Source organism: Paralichthys olivaceus, chromosome 14, assembly GCF_024713975.1.
Source record: "Paralichthys olivaceus isolate ysfri-2021 chromosome 14, ASM2471397v2, whole genome shotgun sequence".
In the NCBI taxonomy this organism is placed as follows: domain Eukaryota; kingdom Metazoa; phylum Chordata; class Actinopteri; order Pleuronectiformes; family Paralichthyidae; genus Paralichthys; species Paralichthys olivaceus.
The window spans coordinates 10,796,742-10,822,344 of record NC_091106.1 but is presented as its reverse complement, the minus strand read 5'-3'; the positions used below and the strand labels follow the sequence as shown (position 1 = coordinate 10,822,344).

The following is a 25,603-nucleotide window of genomic DNA, read 5'->3' as shown; positions in this document are numbered from 1 at the left end:
GTCACCTTTCTCTGAGCACGACACAAGCTAAGCCTTAGGAAACAGAGAGGTAAAAAAAAAAAAGAGACAGAAATAGTGGCAGTCTACAAGGCACTGCTGTGTGCTAGAAGATTAGATTGCTATTGTACTGGCAGAGATGACGACTAGGCCATCATTAGTTGCTACTACTGCTGCTGCTGTTTGTTTCCACTTGTCTCAAAAGGTGGGAGAAGTATAAAAGTATCAACACCATTATTTTAAATACAACATTTTCATCATTCTAAATCTCACTTTAGAAATTTTGCCTTAAAGGTTTTACTTAAGTACGTCTTACTATTGTTACCTTATCAGAAAAAAAAAAGTTAAAATACACATTGTGCAAAATGGTCCCTATTACAAGATATTGTTATCAATATTGGTTTGTTTACATATTAACCAATGCAGTAACATGTGTTTTATATTGTAGAGGGTAGTAAAATGTATATAATAATAATGCATGTATGCTTTCCATATGAAATTATAATTTGCAGAATAACACATAGCTCTAGCTGTCAGATAAATGCAGTGGACTAAATGTATAAAGACAGATAGATGGATAGATAAGGATAGACAGAAGTGGATACAATCAGAAACACCTTCCACTTGGCCCTGTCTGACCCTGACCAAAATCTGATGCTCTCATACTGAACAGACGATCAAATCCCACAAATTAACAGAAATCTCCCAGCATGCACTCAACATTGTTTGGCTACAGGGGAAAAACAAAACGAACAATGTCATATAACTGGACGTCAGCTCCAATGGCTCCAGACTTTACATGGCTTTATTGATGCAGGCCACGCTGTGCTCCTCTGGCACTGCTGCATTGCCGAGCTCTGACCAGCTCGCAGGGGCCACGAGTGAGAGCACCAGAGGACGGACAGGGTCTGTGTGTGTGTCCCCAGAGGGGTGGACTGTGTGTTTTAATGATGTCTGCAGCTGTAACGTTGAAAGATGAATTTATCTCTCATCTATTCTTCCCCATCTAGATTGTGTCAGGATTAACTGTACCTCCAGTAAGTCACTGTTCACCTTTTCTTCTTCTTCTTCCTCTTCTTCGTCTCTGACTCTGTTTCTGGACATGTCATGTTTTAGCTGTGTTGTTTACAGTTTCTTCCCCCGCAGCCAGTTTATGATCTCCACATTAAAGTATCCTAAAGCCGAGGAGTTTAATCAGTGCACTGGAATATATCTGACTTGCACCTTGCATTGACATAGACATTACATTTTATCATACCAATTCAAAGAGTTATGGGTACATAAGAATTGCATGATGCTGCTGCTGCGTGCATCAGCTGTCCTGGAGAATAATAAGCATGAGGGGAGGAAAAGGAGGGAGGCTTGAATTAATGACAAACCCAAATATGGCAGCGATTCTACACACCGAGTTGTTTCTAATTAACGAACCTTTTCACTCATGTATTCAGGCTGATATAAAACGCATGATTTGGAAGCGCAGGCATTTCAGACATGCACGATTCCCTTGTCACTCCCTCACATTTTTTTTCTCCCTCTCCTCTTCAGTATTTCACGGCGGTTGTAAAGTGATGAGGCCATTCAAGGCGCAGAGGAAATACAGAGTGTGATTTTATTATTCTCATTAACCTGCCTCACAGAGCTGAAAGAAAGGGATGAAGAGGGAGGAGAGAGAATAGGTCTTGTTGTGGGATTGACTGTGCATGTGCGTGTGTGCGTGTGTGTGTGTGTGTGTGTGTGTGTGTGTGTGTGTGTGTGTGTGTGTGTGTGTGTGTGTGTGTGTGTGCGTGTGTGTGAGTGTGAGTGTGTTTGAACAAAGAGGTTACATTGCAATATTTTGGGAGGTAAATATCCCTGACATTTATTATTCAGGAACAGTGATGAATTAATAATTACTTCTCCGGTGTCATAATACGTGAGCACTCTTCCTGTTTAACGATTCTGAATTGACAGACACGCTCTCAGTATCAGTAAATACCAACAGAAATTAGACAGTTTAGCCTCAGTGATACACTGCCAGTGTCACATATTGTATAGAAGGACGAGTCGTTCTCTGAGCATGAGTCTCTGATCTTTTGGTGTGTGAAGTCTTAAAGTATCTGAAGGTCGTTGCCTGATGAGAAGCGGAGACTTCCACAACAAAAACGCCCCCGCAGACAATCACATGATGTGACCTCTAGCGAGCCCTTCTTAACACCTTTCTAAATGCTAAATAGCATTGTTCATGCATCTTGGATTGCATCCTTTGTTTGTGTATGCAAATACAAAGCTTTAAGGTCTAATTCCCCTCCTCCGGTGCTTTAAAAGGTCATTCTTAGCTTATGGGGATGGTATGAAGGCATAATCTGTGCATGCGTGGATTCCACTGCTTGTTATTTGCTACTTTGATTACTTTCTTTCTATAATTAATAATTTTCTCAGCTAATATTACCCGATAGATCTCAGCAGTGTTATTCCAGAAGGAAAAAACCCATTAATTTTCTGCATAAAGGTTTTGATTATCAGCCATAATATTGTAACAGTCCCAGGCAGACTGAGCACCAGCCACGAGATTGTGAAACAATGTTATAAGCTCCTGAAGAAGCCACAGGTCTGTATATCAACTGTATTCGGAGAAATATGTGTTTTCTTCCCAATGTTAAGGAGAAGTACTACACTACCCACAATCCTCAGGTGTAATAGGCTGTGATAATGGGGGTTGCTGTTACCATGGAAACATCCATCACCATGAAATATCGGCTACAATCGGATGGTTCAGTGTTACATTACGTTAACCACAGAGCAAGATTAGGAAAACATTCTGAAGGAGTGAAAGTCTCTACAACAAAGTTGACTTCAAGAAGTCATTGGAAAGGGAGTAGTCACAAAGGTTTATGGGATACATGATTCCTTAGAATTATTTTATCGAGTTTTGTACCTTTTACCTTATTTTTGTTGCTGCTCCAAATCAAATGTTTTATGATTCATTGGTGGCTGGTCATTGGTGGTTTCAGGCTTCCACTTCATAAGGATTTTCTTAAATGTCAGTGGAAAAAAATACTGGAAAATTTTCTTCTAGAACCAGAGCCTTTCTAAAAGTGGCTGGTCACTGTTACAGTCCATATTCCTTAATATCAATTTAATTCTGTGCATCATCTTTTAAAAAAAAAAGCTATTGCCAGGTTCAGCATTAGTGGCTGGTTTAAGGAAAACATAATAAAATAGATGATCTTTAAGATATTCACCAGGGTCGATTCAATAGTTGCTTTAGTCACAAGCATCAAATGGTATAAATAGGCTGCATGTAGAGTTTGTTAATTGGCTGGATGTTTTCACACAGGCTGTTAAAAATTACTACACAGCATTAGCCTGTTTCAGCTTTTAACAAACGTCATGTTGACGTGTTATTAATGGACTTAATTCTGTTTGTGTACATTTTCTTAATTCACTTTGCTCTTATATTTAACCTGCAGTCACATACAAAACAGTCCTCAGAATTGTTGTCACATGATTAAGCTGCTATATAATTCGTGAAGTGAAATTATTTTGATTCTATCAACATTTAATATGCAGCAGAGAAAGTGGAGAGAAAAAAAGCAGGTCTTTCTTTAATAGATCCAGACCTAATTGTGCCATAAGAAAATGTTTAATGAACTTCTTTGAAAGAAGTGTATTAAGCCAGTGTGTGCATTTTCACTTAATTAGATTTTTTTTCTTCTAGGTTGTTATTTTTCTCCAAGTTATTTTTCTCCTCATTTTTTTTCAGTGTTAATTAATGTGTCTTGTCAGGCGCTGCAGCTCCGGTCAGCTTGGTGGATGAAGAATTTCAGTAGCAACTCAAAGAACACATCACTGTCTATTAGGGACCTCGGCTCCCTGGGGCTGCCCAGAGCTGTCTGAAGAAAACACTGCCACTTCGACTTAAAGACTGTTAACAGGCACTGAGTGACAAGAAACTAAAAATGTGATCTAAAAATATCTTGTGACAGATTCCATGATGGACTTGTATTATTCATTTACTTCAACTGCAGGATAATCACAGTTTAGATTGTTGCCAGAATGCAGAGATGAGGGTAACTCAATGTGGTGATTCTCTATGTGACCTTCTTGAGCACTTTGTCTCTCATAATTGATCTTTTACACGCATCAATCTTTCATTTTTGACCTATTCAAGAGATGCAGGGGAATCTTTTTCATGGATATTACACCAGTGTGCATGTTTGAAAGATAGACGAGAGGATTTAAAGGGAGGGTGCTTAGGAAACTTGCTCTTATCTGCCAAAAACTGATTTTTATTAGCTAATGCACTGTGATCTTGTGGTTAGTATGAAAAAACATTGTCCTCATTACAAATGTGGATGCTATACATTGAGTACCACTAAAATACGAGCTAGAAAGCAAACGTTTATTAAAATACCACTTTTTTTTCAGTGGGCCACAAAAATCTATGTGGTTAGTAAACAGATAAAACATTAGACATTAAGTTAAATTGACATGAACATATACACTGGTAGGATGAAAAAATCGTGTGTTCAGAGCAGTAGTCTAACTCTTACAGATTAAAATACTGATAGAGAATGCCTGACCCTTTGCTGCGTGTCTTCCCCCATTGTCTCGCCGCATTTCACGCTTACAACAAAGGAGAAATGCTCGAAAAGTATATTTAAAAAATTCCCTTCCCTTTATAATCTAACACTGATCTTTTTTGGTGCACCTATTTTCATGCAGCAAATCTGACTGCTCACATAAGAACATAAAATATCTTCCTCTGGCTCCAAAAAAAGTAGACTACTCTACTCTTCAGGAACAATAAACCACCTCCAATATACCATGGAGTAAAAGCAGTGAGGTGCTTCAGAATACAGAGTAATTACGATGACGTTCTCTTGTGTTTGCTATCACTTAGTTCCACGAAGAGGCTGCAGAATGTCAGCCGAGCAGTCCTTGTTTACAACATGAGCAACTTAAATGAAGAGCTGAGAATAAACATTGAACATCCTCCAAAGTTGCAGCGTGGCTGAGGGACTCTCCTGTCATGCCAGCAGGTAGTTAACATGACATGATTACGCAGTCGCTGCTAAAAATACTCACATCTCAGGGAAGCGATGGCAGTTAGATCGAGCAACAACCCTTCAGCGTGTTCGTGCGGAGCAGCCTCGGTTTGTAGCACAAATGCAAAGAGCATGAAACAGCAGTTTATTTATTGTTTTGACACTATTTAACCTCCGCTCGCTAAAACATTTTCTCCATAGGTTTTTCAGTTAGCAATGCATTGATTGGACAAGCAGGTCGTCTATCGTGGCAGCATGCTTTCCTTTGCGGCAGCTTTGAAGTGTGTGCTGATGGTAGCGATGGCGGCGTGCTGCTTCGTCAGCAAGATTTCTTTTTTCTTTTTTCCTCCACCTGAGTGAGTCACAGTGTCGGAGCAGGCAGCACCAGTATCAGGCCTGTCATCCAGCCCAGCCAGAGCTGATTGACTGGATAATCACATCTTCTCATGCTGCCCCGTGCCACACTTCTCCACTGTTCCCCTCGGGGCCTGAAGTCAATGAGGCAGGGAGAGATCACTGTAGATCCATCACAGCAGATAGATCACCATCAGTGAGGGCACTAGAGAGGGCCGGACGCAGCAGACAGTGGACTGAAAGCCCTTCTTTTAAAACCTAGGACAAGATGGTGAATATCCCTTGTACGTTTGAAGGTCTTCTGCACAGGTTCGATGATACATTGCCCACCACCAGTAGTTGTCAGGGATCACCAGTGGATGCTAAGGACATATCACCAGTTGTGTACTTTATTATCATCAGACCCACCACATGCTGATCAGACCTGGGTGTATGCCTTTAACATCTTGGGACCCATTTGGGCCCTCCTCCTGATCCATGACGATTGGTCCATGGATTCCTCACTGATGGTGGATGTTGCAAGAAAGCCCTTGCAGCCAACCTCCACTAGCATACTCTAGCTTTGCCATCTCGGCACACTGCAGCCTCTCATCATTCACCACATCAACAGCATCCAAGGTAGACGACACCCTGCGTGTTGGACCAGAGTACCAGGTCTGCCAGGTTCTAGTTTGAACAACAGAACTGCTCAACAGGTGTAGAGCCAGGCGCTACAGTTGTGGATGTGGTGCAGGAATGCAGTTGCTTAATATGATTGACCTCCACACCTTTCCTTTCTTTTCCTCCTTGAAGGGAAGCAAGGACGGGATGATGAAAGGCAAAGATCAAGCAGGCAGTCCAACTCCTTCTCATTATTTCATATGGCGTCCTTAATCCTTCACAAGTCGTCTGGTTTCCATCCTGCCCTGGTGTTTAGTGCTACAAAGCAGAATTGTGCCTCTGCAATTGAGTGTGTCCCGCTACTTTGGCACCCTCAGATTTGCATACACATTGCATAGGGGGCTTTGAAGATTGCAGGAAACGGAGGAAATAAATAGCCATATATGGGGTTTCAGGAGAAAGAACCTGGCGCCCATCTGAAATGCTCCCCACAGTGGGTAAGGAGTCTGCTGCCAGGGAATTTGAAAGCTGTCACAGTGGTTCAATTCTCAATGGTGTGTTTGGTTATGTGTGCCCTGGAGGGGAACGTCACAGCTACAGCATATAGCAATTCAAAGATGCTCTAAGATGGAGGCTGCATGGGAAAAAAAAATGTGTGTCACCCCAGTTGGACCTTTGTAGGAATTTCTAAATGCAGAAATGTGTCTGGGGATAATTGTTTTTCTAGTGCTCATAAGATCATTAGGATTCATTAAAGTCACAATGCCGTATCTGTGATTTCAAATTTGATTATGCAGAATAATATTTAATTTTGCCACAGTGTGATTCCGTGTGACATCTTCATTACGACTCGCTGGCAGTGACACATGTCATAGAATATTAAGTTGCTGGGTTCAGGATTCAGTGAAGGAATGATCCAGAGATTTAAAGTATTGTTATTCATTAAATAATATTCAGTTGAACGTTTTGTTATTATATATAAATATATAGATTTAATGATTCCTGATTTAATATAATGTGGGTAGGGTTTAAACAGTGTTAGTGCAGCTTCATGTCTCCTTTTAGCTTTCCTCAAATCCTCATTCATTGTCAAAGCTTCAGACGAAAATCACATTCTGTATTTCCTGCATTTTCCAGTGACAATGGCCTGTCTCTTTTTTTTCACCACCAGACACACTGCCTCTATTATGCAAGAATTGTTTTCCGTATCATTATTTCATTTCATTTGATGGACATGAGAGAAATCGAATACTGCGTTGCACTGTCGGTAGGTAAACAGGAGGGAGAGTGATGTTCAGGTTTAAGTGTCTCACTCTGCTGAAGCCGTAGTTATTTGCTGCCACCAAGTGGCTTGATGGGAAATAAAACATTAGAAATGAGAGAGCGACTCTAATGAGGAGTCAAATTATCCCCTGTTTCTCAAGTGAAGTAAAACCACACAGACAGTATGTGCACTAACAGAAGAACAGTCAGAGTTGGTAATAATAATGTGACCTTAATTACTGCCTCCCTCCTTGTGTGATGAAAACAGTGTTCAGTATGAATTGGTAAATTTCGATTCTCTGTCTAATGGTGCAGTGCAGCAAATGTAAGTCAGAATGATGTGTTTTTCTGCACCATTAACTATGTTTACCTTAATGTTTTCTGTCTCTGTCAAACTACTTAACTCATTCACACTGTCCTCCTTTCGGTTTATATCTCCTCTCTCTCAGCCTCTCTATTATGTGTGTGTGTGTGTGTTTGTGCATGTGTGTTAACCGCTGTTTGGACTGTCCTGCAGGCAAAGGTCCAGAGACTATATTTGCGGGTCAGAATCTGAACGATAATGAGTGGCACACGGTGCGTGTGTTCAGAAGGGGCAAGAGTTTGAAACTGACCGTAGACGATCTGCCGCCTGTAGAAGGTACTTCACACACCCTCTGCTCCTCTGACAGATACTGTGTTTTTCCTCCTGTTAATTTAAATAACACGTAACATGTCTCGGCCTTCGATGTTTAACATTCTAGGTAAGACACAAACTCTTTCACAGAATACAACTTCTCAGCCAACATGATTTATTGATATCAGTGTTTATGTAAACTTTTCTTATAGGAAAAATAATGCAAAAAGGAAGTGTATTCCTGTTTACATTTAACATAAGATACAAATATCAGTGCTTGCTGATATGAAAACTTTTATTTTAATGGGCAAAATAATGCTTATAGGATGTGTATTTATGTTTACATTTTATATAAATATAAAATGTATATATATATTAAATATATAAATATATATATTTATTTGAGTTGTTTATATTTCAGCCAACAAAGCTTTTCACAGAAAATAAACAGCGTTTTCCAGTATTAGAAGAATAATGTGTATTCATGATTATATCGAACCTAAAATATGGAAAATATATGTTTTATCATCTTAATTCAAATTCTTTATATTTGGTTGTATCAGTGTTTCCTTTTTATTTATAATTATCTGTAATAGAATGTTTGATTAAACTGAATAATATCAAACCTTATTTACACTTTCTTTGTCATTAGAGTATGATTACAACATCTCAGGAATCCTTACCATTAAAAAAAATAAATAAATAACTTCAATTTAAATCGGCCAATTTATCTCTATCACACATTATTTACTCGCTAATATTGGTGTTGACATCATCCTCAAACAAATCTAGTCTAGACAAATCTAGACAGTTTTTTCTGAAATATTGAAGTGAAGTTAACTTAATGGTTTAATATTAGATAAATACTTTCGCAATGATAATGATAGAATTTAGTCATTTTCATTACACAAGTATTAAGAAAGGCTGCAGTAATGAAAAACAAATTAAGGTATATTTATTTTCTTTTTTGTCTGGAATCAAAGAATTGTGACTCTATTTGTCGTAAACCCCCAACAACGTCCTGTCTCCCTTCCCCTCCTCTGCTGACCGAAGGTCAAATGGCGGGCGATCACACCCAACTGGAGTTCCATAACATAGAGACGGGCATTGTGACAGAGAAGCGCTTCTTGCCCATGGTGCCGTCCAACTTCATCGGCCACCTCCAGAGCCTCGCCTTCAACGGCATGGCCTACATAGACCTCTGCAAGAATGGCGACATCGATTACTGCGAGCTCAACGCCATGATCGGCTTCAAGAACATCATCGCCGACCCCGTCACTTTCAAGTCGCGCTCCAGCTATGTGACCCTCACCACTCTGCAGGCCTACTACTCCATGCACCTCTTCTTTCAGTTCAAGACCACGTCCTCGGACGGCCTCATCCTTTTCAACAGCGGGGATGGGAATGACTTCATCGTGGTGGAGCTGGTCAAAGGGTAAGTGAATACTCACTTCAAATACGAGAGCACAACCTTCATCTGTTCTCCCATTTATCTACACTCACGTCTTGTTCAACTGCTGTAACAGGGTTTTTTGTAGCTATTTTAAGAGATTTTGTTCTTTTTGGGATATTTGACTTTATACTCGGTCCACTAGCAGTTATTGCTTTGTCTTTTCTGTGCCACTTTGCCCGAAGATGATTGTTGACACAATGGTGCTGCCTCTACTTTATTTTTTCCTCCTGTAGATGAAGTCTGATTTGGTTTTGGCGGAATTCATGATTTAATGTAGCTGTTGTCACTCTTCAGGCTACGGTTACCGCTCAGCTGTTGCCTTCACAAACACGTACACACACACACACACGACTCTATTCATGGAGCACCGACCTGCCACCAGGTGTAAAGACCCAGAAAAAGCTGTGAACTGTGTTGAATTAGTTTTATTCCAGTGCAGCAGGATGCTTGTTTATGTAAGAATATCCATATAACTGGATTATGTTTTTAATAATGCAGCTCCTCAGACTATATGACAGTTTCCAAACAGAATATAGTTCTTTACAGCTTTTTAAGCCATTATTATGGGAATTAAAATAATTTTCTTATCACCTTCGTGCCAGAATATTCTCTGAAAGAGCTGTCGGCTATTACTGTTCTTTCCAAGTCTTCATGAAGGCACCACAAATACACTACATAAAAGGGAATCAGCCACACAAGGCTGGATTTCTTATTGCTGAAGTGCAGCTATGACCTTCTTTTAAGTAGTGCCTGAAGTTAAGGTATTATTCAACATGTGAAACATTAAAGGCAAGCATTTTAATTAAAATGAGCATGTAAGTCATGAATTGCCCGTAAACCAAAGAATTTAAGACCAATTAGTTCAGCACAGCCAGGAAGCCTTTGCAACCTGCCATCTATTGAGCTTCTTTTTAGACAGCTGCACTCGCTGATACTCTCATATCAAAACATGTGAACTCGCACACACTCCCACAGCACTTTTCAGAGGTTCATTAGACTTCCATTAGACTTTTTTACTTATGTTATTTGTCTTGTTACTATGGTGGGGTATTAGGGCCAAGAAAAAATATTTCCAGAATAAAGTCAGAATTGAGAAGATGGTCATAATATTAAGAGAATGAAAAAAATGTTTAGGAAATAATCCGTAAGGAGAACCTTGGCTCGCTGGAGTTTCGTTCCTTCTGGATCCAACATTTTGAACCAATTTCATTGTTTCTTGAGAAACTACAAAACCTCTTTGAATATCCACAAAATAGGCAATTTCCTTGTTTCTTTCTGCACAATAGACAGTTTCTCAAACAATCTTTTCAAAGTCCTGATACTACTGATAATGTGGGGCTGATGAGCCAAAATATGATGTATTTTCATTTGTAAAATTTATACTAAAGTACAATTTAACAAGAAGCTCCACCTACCTCATTTTAATGCAGGTGACAAGCTGACTGACATGCCCACACCTGAAATTAACCTTTTTCTCATAAAATTATATTCCTGTAAATTTAAAATTTCTTCTCTGGTAATGTTATAATTTTTTCATCGTAAAATTAAAACTTTATTCTCCCAATATTATGACTTTATTCTTGTTATATGACAACTATTTAATCTGAAGATATCAACTTTATCTCTTAAATTTCTGCTTTTTTCTTCCGAATATTACAACTTCATCTTCATCTGTAGGTGGCCCTTATACTCTGTTATACTGTATGTTACAGCGTGATGTGTCTTGTCTATTAAAACGGACAAATAAAGGTTTTAAATTGACCTGATTAATTGCGTGGCAAAGTATTCAATTGTGTTTTCAATATTATTGCATATTTGTTTCATGTCCCTCCTCCTCTGTCCCCCTGGTTGTATCGCCAGTTACCTGCACTATGTGTCTGACCTGGGGAACGGAGCCCAATTGATTAAAGGCAACTCCAACAAGCCCCTGAACGACAACAACTGGCACAACGTCATCATCTCCAGGGACACCAACAACCTTCACACTGTCAAGATCGATACCAAGATCACCACGCAGACAACCACAGGAGCCAAGAACCTGGACCTGAAGGGTGCGTTGGTCAAGTTCATTTCTGTGTTTTTCTAGGTGTCATTAAAGTGGGGCAGCGGAGGCCTAGAGGTGAGAAATGCAGGTTTTGTGGCTGAAAGGTTGCAGCAGTGGGATAAAGCCTTGGGGGTTTGGAGGGAAAAAGTAATGCTTGGCTCTCACTCATTACCACCTTGAGCAAGAACTCAGCACGCTGTCTGTTCAGCAGCCAACACTAATGGTGTGTGGAGCTGGGAGTTCATAGAAACGAACATTTGTGACTGGCAGACCAACCTGGGGTAATTAGAAAGAAATATAATTTAACAACCTAACAACCTTGTCACCTGGAAGGATATGGAATTCATTTATTTTCTACCTTGAAACATTGTCATTGTTGCTATTAATAATATTTAATGAGTCAGTGCAAGGTACTTGACAGATTTCTTATTTAGGCATTAAAAAATTCAGCATTCAGCAAGAAATATCACTGGATAAAGATTAGGATTTTTTTTCTTTAAATTAACCCTTGTGCTCATTCATGCAACTCACCATTTATTAAATATGAATCAAACTTCTGGTTCTTTAGTTGGAAAATTTCAATTAAAGCATTCTTTAAAATGATGTGGTTAAAACAGCATTGTCTGAGCTCTGCACCATGTTTCCCTTTATCCACTAGGGGTCAGCGTTGTCATATTTCTCATTCCCTCACAGGTAATCTTTACGTTGGTGGGGTGGCGAAGGAGATGTTCAAGGAGCTGCCCAAGCTGGTGCACGCCAAGGAGGGTTTCCAAGGTTGTCTGGCGTCGGTGGATCTGAACGGGCGGCTCCCAGACCTGATGTCGGACGCTCTCGACTGCGTGGGTCAGATAGAGAGAGGGTGTGAAGGTGAGTGGTCGCCCGCAAGGAAACTTTTAACTCATCTCTCTCAGTGATGAGTTGCTGTGAAACTCGTTGTTTGACTTCTTGTTTTATTTCTGGGGTTGACTACAAGTTAAACTGAAGCTTTAGTCTGGATTTTATTAGTTGTATTATTAATGGAAGCTTAGAAATGAGAGATGTTTGTAATCACTTTATTAATTGAGTTCATTGAATTTTCTCCCATGAACTAACCTCTGCAGTCGCAGCTCCGTCCTCCTGTTCTTCTCACACTTGTCCTACGAGGACGCACGTGCACCGTGAAGCACACCCACCCCGCCAACCTGTGGCACATAATGCAACATCCCTAAAGTGTGTTAGTATTCCGTTAGAATGCATCAAGCGCTGACACTCCTCTACAGGCAATCATTTCCGTTTCACTTGGCCATAATCTGATTATTCTCTCGGCCATATTTGTACTGCCAGTGTTATTTCTCATTTTATCCCCATTCTGTTTTGCTCTGTGCATGCTTGTTGGATCTGAGAGTTTGCCAGAAGCAATCCTTTTGAATTATGTATGAAGCCTTTTGTTGCATGCATGAATATCATTTGCCCGGTCTAATGTGCGCGCCGCATCCAGAGACAATATTTGATTTATTTTTCATCGTCACTCACTTAGTTTAATTTCACAATTCATCTGCTCTTTTTTTCTCTATTGACTGCACAACTTCTGATGTTTTCATGTTCCAACATAACAAATGTAATCAAATGCAGCACCCTGTGCTGTGTGGGTCTGAAGAACTTGCAGATTAAGTTGTGTATCACACAGAATCGACTGTTTCTCTCAGTGGTAAAATGGAATCTATGATGATGCAATGAACTGGATTGTGATTCTGGAGTCAGTAGCATAGAGCACAGAGCTGCTGAATGAAGCAGGATCATTTCACAGCATGCATGAGAAGGAATAAACAGTATTTCTAATACTTTAAATTTCAAAGTAACAATGACTTAACAATTACATACTTATATGTAATATTACTGATGTACAACGGAGTATTGAGATTGTTGAAGAAATTGTGTGTATTCCACACAGAGACCCACACAGTCTGTTGTGGAGAATGTTTGGTCATGGTTGACTGGCAGGTTATTGTTTGTTACATGTGATATGCAAAGGCCTTTCCTAGTTTCTCAAGAAAAACTGAGGTTGGTTGAAGATTTTGGATTCAAAAGAAGAGGAACTATGGTGAGCACAGGTTCTTCTTGCTGCTTATTCCCTAAACAAAAAGGTTGTTTTTCTTTCTTTCTTTTTGTAACAACACGGCTTTATCCTCATTAAATTACGTCTTTACTCTATTATGGCATTTTTATCTAAATCTCACTTTGAGATTCTTCTATGTGGACGTAACACTGATGCCATTTTGAGAGAATTTGACTCTTTTGAGAGATGCGGTTTGGGTAAACCTGGCCTCTACATATACGACACTTCCCCCCACTCTGTGTTTTTCTGAGGACAAACCCACCCTCCACTAGTCTTCGTCTCTCCTGCTTCATCAGTCTCTCTGACGTCTTGGTGCTTTACTAACAGCTGGTATACTTTGCCTTTTCCTTTCCTATTATTTTGCTGACAAAAGTTGCATTGATGAAAGCTGACTTGCAAGGTAGATAGCTCTGTCTGTTTGATCCAGCGTCTGATGTCCCCCTCCCCTCTTTGCATCTGTAATGCCTTTGCCCCCCCCCCCCCCCCCCCCCCCTGCACACACTTCTCCACAGTCTCTACCTCCACACACTCTGCACATATGGACTTCTGTTCCATAGGAATACAAGTACCATTCTTGTATCAAGGTCTATGGGTCTCACACTTTGATTTGCACAACATGGTCTATGCAGTTTTATTGGACTTTGCTGTTTTCCGTTTGTTTTTTTAAATGTCAACATACTGTATATGAAAATGATATTTTTGCATGACTCACAATAGTCTCAATAACAGTGTTTTCTCCTGCATGAACTTTTTTTAAAATAAAAAACTGAGGTTTTAATTCAAACTTCTTTAATGTTTGAAATTAAACTCATCATTGCTGTTGTAAGTACCATGTTTATCAATGCCACATTACTCGTATGGTCTCTGGCATTCTCTACCATGTTGTAACCACATCAAGCATCAAGTTTTAATAATTAACAGTTAAAGGTGTCTTGCAAAATGAATAGCTTTTAAACGGTGTGATATAGTTTTGTAAGTAAATAAGAATATGACTACATTATATTATTAAACTCATAATTAAAAGAACAACATCAACATATATTTCAAATTAAAAGTTCAGTGTGATTTAGGGGCATCTACTGGCATAAATTGAAAATAATATAATTCATAATTATAATAATTATTATTATTTCACTCAAGTATAATCACATGAAACTAAAAATCCTTCTCTTTTCATTACCTTAGAATGATGCCTTCATATCTACATAGACATCACATCCTACAGTAGCCCAGAAAGGACAAACCAATCCGTTTGTTGGTGTTTTTACAATACAATAGATTCTCCTCAACACTTTGGGTGTAGGTGAAGTGTTCAATTTTAAGTTAGTTGCAATCTGCAACCTCACCACTAGTTGTCACTAAGCGCTGGTCCTTTATTTAAATCAATTAATAGCTGCATCATGTTTTACGTACTAATCAGAAAACATTATGTGAATGGGAAACTCTAATGGAACATGTGATTCTGTACCTTAGTAACTATTTCTTATATTAACTAACCATATTTACAAGTTTGCCATCACATAGCTTTCTCAATGGCTAATTGACTCATAAGCCAAGTAAAGTCAAATAAAATGAAGACGATATTATTTCAAAAACATTTAAATCATGAAGCATTGTTTTTTGTCTTTCTTTTGTTTCTTGTAACGCTGTGTACAGCTTTGTGCTTCTTCTTTTCATCAGTGTGAGTGGGCAACAGCAAACGCTTATTAAGCTGATACTCTTTTTTTAGAAAAAAGGACGTATATATAAAGATGAGGTTTAATGTGTCCAACATAAGCTGAGTAACCAAATATCTTTATTACGGGATAAAATGGGGGAATGCTACTTGTAGTGTCTTTCATTAATGAAGTTTAGGTGTCATGAATGTAGTTCAAACATCCAGATGCTGAAAATTAATACTATGATTGAAAAACATGTTCTAAAAATTAACCATAATTAACATAATTACCTGTTGAAATATCCCATAAATATAAAGTCATTTAATAAAATACATGATAACAACCGTCATCTATGCTAACCACTGTCATTCCACTAACATGAACTAACTCACCAGAAGCTACTGCCTGTACAACTGTAAACTGACCTGAGCTCTGTCTAACTGGCTTCATGAAGTGACATTCCCTTTAAATACATCTGAAGTCACTGTTACACTGGTGTTTAAAAGCACATGGATTTGTCACGACTCGACTGCTTATCAACCGAGCTTCATTATCCTGCGACCTTGTCATCGCTGGTAGTAACACGTAGTGTGAAAGACCAAATGTGTCCAAATGATTGTTCTGGATGTGAGACGGTTTGAAGAAGAAAAGGAGAACTGCTCTACGGAATTTATTTCGACTATTTACTGCTGACTCTGAGGGATGTAACAATAGTCAGGCAACGTTAGATGTAGACACAGTATAAATCCTATACACTACTGTACAGTACAAACGCCCAACGTAAACAGATGTTAAATTATTTATTTGTGGTTTTTAACGAAACTATAAAATGAATAGTTGGTTCAGGCAGCCAGTTAGACACTTGGACACTGGTACCTATTTTTCTAATAACAATAAAAAAACGAGACCAAACGGACAGTTGTCTTAGATATGTAACTCCTGTGTATACTTCCGTCTGCAGAAGCCTATTGTCTGTACGTTGTGTGTGACATTTAATTCAATCTGCACACACTCGTGTTATAAAGGTCTGTTCACCGCCTTGCTGTTTGTCTCCACATCCAGGCCCCAGCACGACGTGCCAAGAGGACTCATGTGCCAACCAGGGCGTGTGCCTGCAGCAGTGGGAGGGCTTCAGCTGTGACTGCAGCATGACCACGTTCGGAGGGCCATTGTGTAATGACGGTAGGATGGCTTCCACCTCTTAATTCTAGGGTTTAGGAGGTAGAGAGGGTCGTCCTCTGACCAGAAAGTTGGTGGTTCGATCCCCTGCTCCTCCAGTCCACATGCTGAGGTGTCCTTAGGAAAGACACTGAGCCCTAAATTGTCCCTGAAGGCTGCATATACAAGTGCTGTATTTATGTGTGTGAATCCCAGTCAATAAGACTAAAGTGTGATATGATTACTCCAAATAGGTTGTATTTATATGTCTGTCTTTATATAGAAGACACATAGTAAACATGTTTTTTTTATAATTGACTTTGCACAGGCCCTCAATAACATAAAATGGTGGGTCTCCTCAGTTCTTTTTAGTCCGGATGAATCATACAAGATGACATCCCTCATGCACATCTTACAGCATTAGATGCATGATTCATTCCATCTGTTTGGCTCATTAAAAACCAGGAAGACCTTGGTGCTAGACGTTTAAAGGGTGTTATCATCAGCAGCAGAGACATTTTTATCCTGCGCATTCACAAGGAATTCTTATTCCAGCTCATTGATGTTTCCTGTCTGCGTTCTATATTTGTGTCCTAAAGGAGTGCAGAGTTTGCCAGATTTATCACATAATTTGCTTTCTTGCAAACTTTCCGATCAGACTAAGTAAAGAGGCCCCAAACTGTGCCATCTACTTTCACTGGTGACTGATGACTTGTAACCTCGATCAGTTAGAAGGAGCTTGACACAAGTTTTATTTCAGCATCTCTGCTCTGAATAAATCTTGTGTGGAGGGAGTCGAGAGCTGCTTGAAACTCTGATGGGTGGAAGCCTCCGCGTTTGTGACATCTGGTTGACGGTTCAGTGAGAGAGCTCATTAAAGTTTGAGGGTTGCACCACTAGAGGGAGCAACAAACATTGTGTTCTGCTAAATAAAACATCAACAGCAAGTCAAACAAGCAACAAAAAAAGAAATTACATTTACATAAAGATGCTCTTTAATGCCACCAGGATGCTCCTGTCAAGCCCCGTTTCGACTGACAATTATAACGCAGGCACACGCACACAGAAGCAGTCGTGCCTCCATGAGATCAGAGGAGATTACACTCGTTCCCTGTAGACGTTCTCTAACCTGAACCATTACTACTACTTGTCTAACCCTGACTGTAACCTTACACTGACCTTAAAGCATGTCTTCACTTTGAAATGTAATGATTTACGTCATAGTGAGTTGTTTATCCCCATGTTAAAGACAAGTCCCTATAATGTGACTCTTTAAAACTGGTCCCTACAACATTAATGACTATACCACACACACACACACACACCACACTAAATATTCAAAGTGCAATTTAAAAGTTCTGTGATATTAATCTCTCTTAAAGACATTTAAATGGGCATCTTGTTTTAGGGACTATTTACTGATTAATGTTTAGCTTTTGGGAGAACTGGGCTAATGTCTTGCTCTGCTTTTAGAAAATGGGCTACTTCCTTATGCCAAACATGCACAGGGGGATTTGGAATGGTCATTATTTTCTTCTGCAGCGGTTCACACAGTAAGGGGTGAATGGGCAAAGTGCTGAACTGCATTAAAGAGAAAGGAACGGAGTGAGCACTCGGGGGATGAAGCAGATGAGAGAACGGTGTAAATGTTAATGCATTCCGTGTCACTTCTACCATCCTGATAAGGTCCCGTCTTTTGTTATCAAGAGAAAGTGTTAATAGTTTCCTGTGCAGCCTCATAGCCTGAACATATCTGCAGCCGGTGATAACACTGAAAGGATTCTTCCGTTCATGTGGTGTGAGCTGTGAGCGTGGCTCGTCCTGGTCCCAGCCCTCCTTTGCCTCGTTTTACTCCCACTTTCATTCCTCAAACCGCATCTGGATCAACAGAGGAGCAGGGCTCATGCTGGAGGTGTTAAGGGATATTTTTGATGGCGAACTCCTTGTGAACCTTCCCTTTGCGTTAGAGGGGGAAGACGTGCAGTTTTTTTTTTGTCTCTTTTGCCTTCCTGTCATACATATTCATCCTGAGCAGGCCCATTGAGCTTGTTTCAGCACTGGGAGCAGAACAGCTTACAACACATGTTCGCATATATTATATCTGAGGAAAAAGTGTTCTACCTGCTGAGTGGAATCACCAGAGCTGGTCTCATTATTCCTGCTGATCTGACAAGACAATAAGGAAAACAATAGGATGGATCAATGTGCAGGCCTGGGGGACTTGCCATATGTGACCACGAAAGCTATACTCTCCAAGAAATCGCTCTCACTACGCTTGATCTGAACAAGTCCTTCAGAATAGTGATGCGAGGCAGCCTGAGTCTGCTAAAGAAAAATCTATGAGTAGGAAAAAATGAAGCTGGGGATGGTTGGGTTTTATCTGCACTGATGGATTGTCATGGGGATAGAGGGAACAAGAGAAGCGTCTCCAAGGAAAATATCACTCTTTACCAGATATATTTGCATAAGCTGAAATGCAGGCAATTAACAACAGAGCGATGTGTCTCCGGTAAGGAACTTCCATGGAAGCTCGATGCATTTCCAGATATTTCTCCAGTGGGTCGTCTTTGCATCCGTCCGCCCCACAAGGAGAAAAACTCCATTTCACAGCTCCTGGCCCCCCATAACATTTGCAGCCAGGATGAATTGTACAGCTGTCAGTCACAATTCACAGAGGAACTGATATCATGACTGAATAATACCATTTTATTCTTTGACTCTAAAATTAAAATTTTTTTAACCAGAAAATTGTTTTTTGACTTTTTTTTCCCTGCAGGTGAAAATTATTTTTTTAAGATTCAACTCCAGTGCAGGTGAGAATCTTCCAATCCAATTATTTTTTTAGCACATCTTCAATTTTTACATGAAGAAACACTTAATTAATTAAAAAAATTAAAATAAATCAAACACAGATAGCAGCCAATGTGAAGAACATTCTACCTTGTAAGATATGTGGGCTGAGACGATAATAAGTTTTGACGGACTGAATATTTCCAGATATATTTTAAAAGTCTTAGAATTCAACACAAAGTGAATATGCCATCTGAAATATTGTGTATTCATCTTGGGAGATAATCCCAAAAGCTGGTTTGACATCAATGCTAAATTACTTTATACTCCTTCCGAACACAGATTTACTCTTGACTCTGAATATTTTTTTTTTCCTCCGAGGCTTGAATCTGCTCAAAGAGAAATGGGATATCATTGACTCGCCATCATTTTTTTAACAATAACGGAAGGAAAACAGGAGGAAGTGAATTTACAGTGGAGTGACAAGTCCTCTAAATCACTACAATGGAAGTTATGGCCACATGCACATGACTGACTGTTTCCACTGGTTTGTCCTATGGGGGATGCGGACTAACAGCCTCAACGGTCTACAATATGCATTGCGTGTTTCCGCACCGAGTCTGCAGCGGGTTTCATTTTTCAGAGCGATCCATCATTTCTCGGGCGGTGCCTTGAGTGTTTTATGATAAAAGTATTTCAACTTTTCAGAACAGCGCTGCACCTTTCACTTCAGAATGATCGTCGAGATGATGGCACAGATATAAAAAACAATCTTCACATCTTCTCTTCATCATCGCTCCCGGACACTTCACCCCAGTGATGTGTGTGTGAGTGTGTTTTTTTTCTTGAATGAACTGGGGACACAGTGGAGTTGTATTTATTGAACCAATTATCCCCACTGCATGGCTACAGTCAGTAGATCAAAATACAAGACCATGGCCAAGATGAATCAGATTTCTCTGAGATCATCATGCATGTGAAATTAACTTGTGACGGTTGTGAAGGGTGTTAAGTGCGTGTTTCGCTCGTCACAATCAGCTGCTTTTGGTTCCAGTAGGAACTCAAATAGCACTCGCTGGTGCCTATACCTCCAAGACCCCACAGGCCCCTGAAGTGAATTCAAGCTACACTTATAGATTTACACCCTCTAATTAGCCAGATATTTTATTATTTTGAGGGAAAATGTCTAAAACACCCAATCTCGCAATGTTAGAGACAGTGAAAGGTAAATCTGCACCAAAATTAAATGGAGTCTTGATTGGTCCATACCACATCCTTCCGACAACTTTCATAGCTTTTGTGTAAACTTGTCGACAAACAAACAGACCAATAAAAAACAGACGGCATGTAGGGGACATAGACTGTATGTAGCTGTGTGTGGTTATCTGCTAAAACATTGCCTCTATTAGATATCAGGTGCTGGTTGGTAGCAGGAACATCTTAAAGATAAGATCAGAGTTGACCACCAAACTCTGAAATGACTTCACAACAACCTTTGTTGAGATTTTTGCCTTTTAGCTTTCTCAGATTTGTTCAACAAAGTCTATTGAGCAAACACTTTATTGAGCAAAGCTGAAGAACCAACAGTCAAATCTCTCTTTTCATGTCATTTCAGCGTGCAGGGGTTAAATCTGACGATTTATTGTTGCACATTGTATTTTGTTGTATCGATAAAGTCCAATAGGGCTTGAAGAAGTGTTCTAGTTTTCATTCAGAAGGTGGCTTGTGTGTGTGACTAAAAACTCCAGTCTAGACTTCCTGAGGGAGTTTGCCTGCAGTGGTCAAGCGTCTGAGTGTAATGTACAGAGACAAACAGAATGGTGTTTGCTGTTAGGCTAAAGTGGGTCGTGGAAAGGCTATAGTGAAGGGTATGTCTGGACCTTCACGCAATTCTTGTCTCGCCTGACTGCTCATCCAGTCCGTCTTATAGCCAGGGCCATTAGTGCCATGTCAATATTGTATCAACAATGGAGTTTGTGTGTGGGTCTCGTTTCCATTGTCTCTGCCCAGGGGCCAAAAGACAGGTCCCCTACTTATTTGCTTTCTAAAGTGTCTGAGTCAATGCTAATTCCTGTGTCATAAGACCTTGAGAAGAGTCCGTCTGGGCCCTGGGCTCAATATCCACTATGTGACCTGTATTAGACACAAGTCTGATTTTTCTTAATCACCCACGGAATAAAGTGAAGAATTCTGTCTGTCTCAACTGCAGGTAGTCCAAGAACAACTACTTTAAACAGAGGAGGCCGCACACAGTGGTTGCATCAGTCCACAAACACAAGAATTTCAAATAAATATTTTAAAACGAGGAGAACCGAGAATGTAGAAAGTTCAGAAAAATGAGCGAAACCAATCCGCAGTGGTGAAATTCTCTGACAGTTATGTATTGTGAGTAGAAATACTTCAGGGGGCCCAACTGTGTGCTAGTATTCCTCATATGTTTTCTTATGTTTTTCTTTTTAAGAAAAATAAATGAGAAAATATTACAAGATTAATTATGTGTCCCAATTTAATCTATTGTATCTATCTTAAGATGTGTTCCTGGAATTTTCTTGTCTTATAAAATAGGGCACTCGTGTTTTATTACAGTTGTGAGGGTTCTACACACACACACACACACACACACACACACACACACACACACACTCACAAACACACACTCAGACACGGGCAGGAAATACTCCAGACAGTTTTGTCCCATTCGTCCGTGGCAGCATGCAAGGATTAGACCACTTAGTTTGGTTTCGATCAATACAAGGAGACACCCGGTCCAGTAGTGAGGCCAAGGGGATACGAGGCACTGGAGTAAACAGCCTGCTGTCACATGGAAGTAATGTCCCCTTTTGCCATGGACGTCGCCCTCTTTTAACGCAGCCCGGTGAAAGAAATCCCCGGCTCTGAAAATGTTTGAGCTTCAGTGTGTTTTGAATGCTTGGCCTGGATTCGAACAACCAATTGTGCCCCGAGATATGAGAGAATCAGTCTTAAGTGCCTCTGTGTATTCACTTCAGTGGCCTTTCACGCAAAATGTGCAAGCATTCCAGCACGTCCTATGTAGAGTTGAACTGATCTGTTGTAAGCCAGCACAAAACTAAATGACTACTCTGGATAATCAATAAAGAAAATGTTCATTTTCTATAAATATTACAAGTATATGAATAAGTAATCAACATTTACTTTATGTGTATACCTGCAATATATATAGTCAGAGTAACTGCATATTGTGTGCTCATGTTAATGGTCTTTATGAATAATTCTGGTCGTATTCATTAGTGGATTTTACTGTCAACAAATCCTATGAAAAGACCAGAACCAACAATGAATTAATCCTAGTAACAAGTATTGTGTGTGTATCCCGAGCGTGATATAGCTTTTTCCACTGAGCCATGACCTCCATTGTTTTTCCAAAAACTATTACAACACATCACTGAACCGCACTATTGCCGCACTGGGTGGCGTGTTCCTTCATCACCATCAACATGAGCACTGCAGTTTATTTTTTTAGTCAGTCACACACGCACACAGCACTGGCTGCAGAGCCAGATGTGTATTAATCTGCTGCTGAAAATAGTCCCCAAACAAATGCACCATTTATGGTCTGAGTAATGATTGGTGAAACGTCAGCGCTCAGCTGTTTGAGGAAATTACGGATCCTTTTTTATTTTGTTTAATGAAGCAATATTTTATCATTTGAACATAGTAAAATATTTAACCTTATATTTATCAAAAGCTCCTCTACGACAAAAGGAAGAAACCTGTTTGAAATAAGCCATTTATTTGAAGTTATGCTACGTTTAGATCCACTTTCATGCCTCTCATGCTGTATGTGTCAGTGCCTGGAGCCAAATAGAGAATTGTGTATTTGCTCTTAGATATATTCTATAGATGCTGTTTGCTGTTCCAAATGAATACTGACTGGGTCTGTTCCACAACATTTCTATCACTGCCATGAGTCTTAAGGAGGGTTTGTCATTTTATCCTCTTTTATGTTCCTTCCTTCATTTTCACTTATTCCTCCTCTGCGTCCAACTCACGGACACTTTCTGTCCTAGATATTTCCAATAATTTCCTCATGCTGATTGAGTGTCTGCATTTAAATGGGTTTCTGTGCCAGGAAGCAGTTGCCATATGTGGGTAAAGGCTGTTGGCATGGAAACCCGGTCTCCTTTTCCTCCCACTGTGGATGCTGTAACACGTCTGTAACTTTACCCAGGCAGGGAGGGCTGCAGAATCACTAATGCTTTTTAGCCGGTTCGGTAGAATACTGAAGGCTCATGGATTCAACTCAATTCTTTGCTTGACTGATGGTGAAACATGGAATTCAGCTGTGAGGACACCACACACGACACTTATTATGGGATGTACTGTAGCTTCCTGCTGGCACAGTGACATCAGTATGGAGGAGCAGCAGTTTCTGACATATGTTGGACGGCTTCATAAGACCATGCTGCTGCTCATATGGTGTGACAGAGCTCCGGGATGCCCTCAGTAACACAGAATCAGTCAGGGTCTGTGGCCTTCAAAGGACACAGTCTACGAAAAAGGCGGCCGTTGTGATCCAAGTGGCCCACAAAGACCGAACCGAAGTGAGATGGACAGGTCTTTGGAGGATTTCCAAGATTTGCATCACCAGCTTGTCCCGCTCTTGTCGCCTCGCAACAGAGCTGCAGTTGAAGTTGAACACGAAAAAGTATTTCTCCCACGTAATTTTAAGGTGTTTGGTTGAGTTGAAGCTTGATACTTACATGTATAAGTGTAGCCAATGCTGCCGCCATTATTTCTTTAAGAAACATTTAGTCTCCAGTGCGCAATAAATTATTTGACAGGTTGGCCAAAGAAGGATCCACCTTTTGGAGCTTTCTAAACTTAGGGACGGATAGACGCATTTGCCGACTAAATTTGGAATAGACTTCGAAATGGAATAAACAAGTTACACTGCTGTGGCACATCCAGTCTTCAAATGTAGCCCCTGAATTGCGACACAGCTTTTTTGGTGCTTTTATTAGAGTTTCAACAACATAATTTTTGCGTCAGTTGAACAATGCGTGATCAGACCAGAGTGATGCACAGGCACATTTAGTTGTCCTCATTGTGATCTCTGTTGTAATCAGACTCTCATCTAGAGCTCATTGCAGTGCAGTGGTGAGAACCTAATGTTTGAGGTGTTTTTTATTAATTGGTAGCCTGGGGGGGCATGTTGACAGGAAATAAGAAGCTGTTGTTTCTCCACAACACAATACTAATTAAAGTGTTGATTCGAAGACAGAACATCTGCTAAACTGCCCTGCTGGGTGATACACTGACACTGCAAATATTCCCCTTTCTCATAAACTCAGGCTATTGAACATGGCACTCAGGAGAACTGTAGCAAGACTTTTAAAACATCCCTTTAAAACAATGCTTACTTGTATGTAACAATTTAAAAAGTTTAGATTGCTTTTGTGGACATTCTGTAAATGATGATTTCATTGGAAGAAGTATTTAAATTGGGTAGAAAATGAGATTTTAGTTTGCTGAATTGCAAACTCAGATGCTGATGGACATTGTAATCAAATTTCTCATTGACAGCTACACAAGAAGCAGTTGATTGTGGCTTAGTTGGAAACAAATGATATATATTTGCAGTTTATGAATGTATGTTACCCATGTCTAGTAGAGGCAGACAAAAGAGAATAGATAAAGTATATCTCAGCAAAATGTAAGTAAGTTACTACAAATTCAACAAAATACTCAAATATTTGTGTGTATTTGTTGGTAATTCAAACTTTGCTTTTCGAGATGATACCTCTTACCTGCTGAGCATATGAAGTTTTAAAGGCAGATACGTTTTCTCTGTGGTAGCTGAGATGAGACCAGTGGGTTGGATCTGCAGGAGGTGCAGTTGCAGACGGACCATTTTTGCTGCACAGGATCAGTGTCTCTACTTTCTGAGCAGTGCAATGTACTTCGAGTCCATCAAGCCAATCAAGCACCTGCAAGTAGACACAGCAATACCTTATAACACTGTCAATATGTCCTCCAGAATTAAAAAGTAAAATCATTCCCTTTAGAACGACTGAGTGACATTATTTGTTTGTGCAATGGTAACAGTTTGGTCAGGTTTAGCCACAAAAACAACTTTATTAGGTTTATGGAAATATCAAGGTTTGTGTTACAACAAATACTTTAAGGTCATGGCAGCTCAGCTGTCACTGTTACAGTACATACCCATTAGTCATGGCTCAGAAAACAATTGTGGCCGTGCCTAAAAAACTGCAGGATTATTGCCTGTAGGAAACGGGAAAGAAACAGCAGTCTCCCATGATAAAACCCAACGTTTTCTTTGCCAATCCATCAACCCTAACTTCCTGCCTATGTGGACTTTATTGTTGTTGTGTAGTACTGTTGCTGGACTTCGTTAATTGCTCCCCTCATAATTATCAAGGCCACTAGAGGAAAGAAAACATAAAGATGTCATTTTTGGGCACTTTGTGCAAAGACTGATGGAATTTCACTTGGGAGTTTAGGTGCTAATTTGCTAAGAATCTTGCCAGTGCTCATATGAAGAAGGT

The 25,603-nt window shown here is 39.9% G+C and overlaps 1 protein-coding gene across 28 annotated transcripts in view; it reads left to right on the top strand.

The window, feature by feature from the left end:
- LOC109630696 (neurexin-1a) overlaps nucleotides 1-25,603 on the top strand; it is a 245,071-nt gene that overhangs the window by 105,670 nt on the left and 113,798 nt on the right. For 10 of the 28 annotated variants that reach the window (XM_069538551.1, XM_069538536.1, XM_069538532.1 and 7 more), the window contains 7 exons: nucleotides 1,008-1,034; nucleotides 7,759-7,881; nucleotides 8,911-9,292; nucleotides 11,171-11,361; nucleotides 12,048-12,221; nucleotides 13,823-13,849; nucleotides 16,170-16,289. In XM_069538551.1, the coding sequence (XP_069394652.1) occupies nucleotides 1,008-1,034; nucleotides 7,759-7,881; nucleotides 8,911-9,292; nucleotides 11,171-11,361; nucleotides 12,048-12,221; nucleotides 13,823-13,849; nucleotides 16,170-16,289 (1,044 nt within the window). The remainder of the gene's footprint in view (nucleotides 1-1,007; nucleotides 1,035-7,758; nucleotides 7,882-8,910; nucleotides 9,293-11,170; nucleotides 11,362-12,047; nucleotides 12,222-13,822; nucleotides 13,850-16,169; nucleotides 16,290-25,603) is intronic. The other 18 variants (XM_069538535.1, XM_069538533.1, XM_069538531.1 and 15 more) reach the window with 3 other exon arrangements.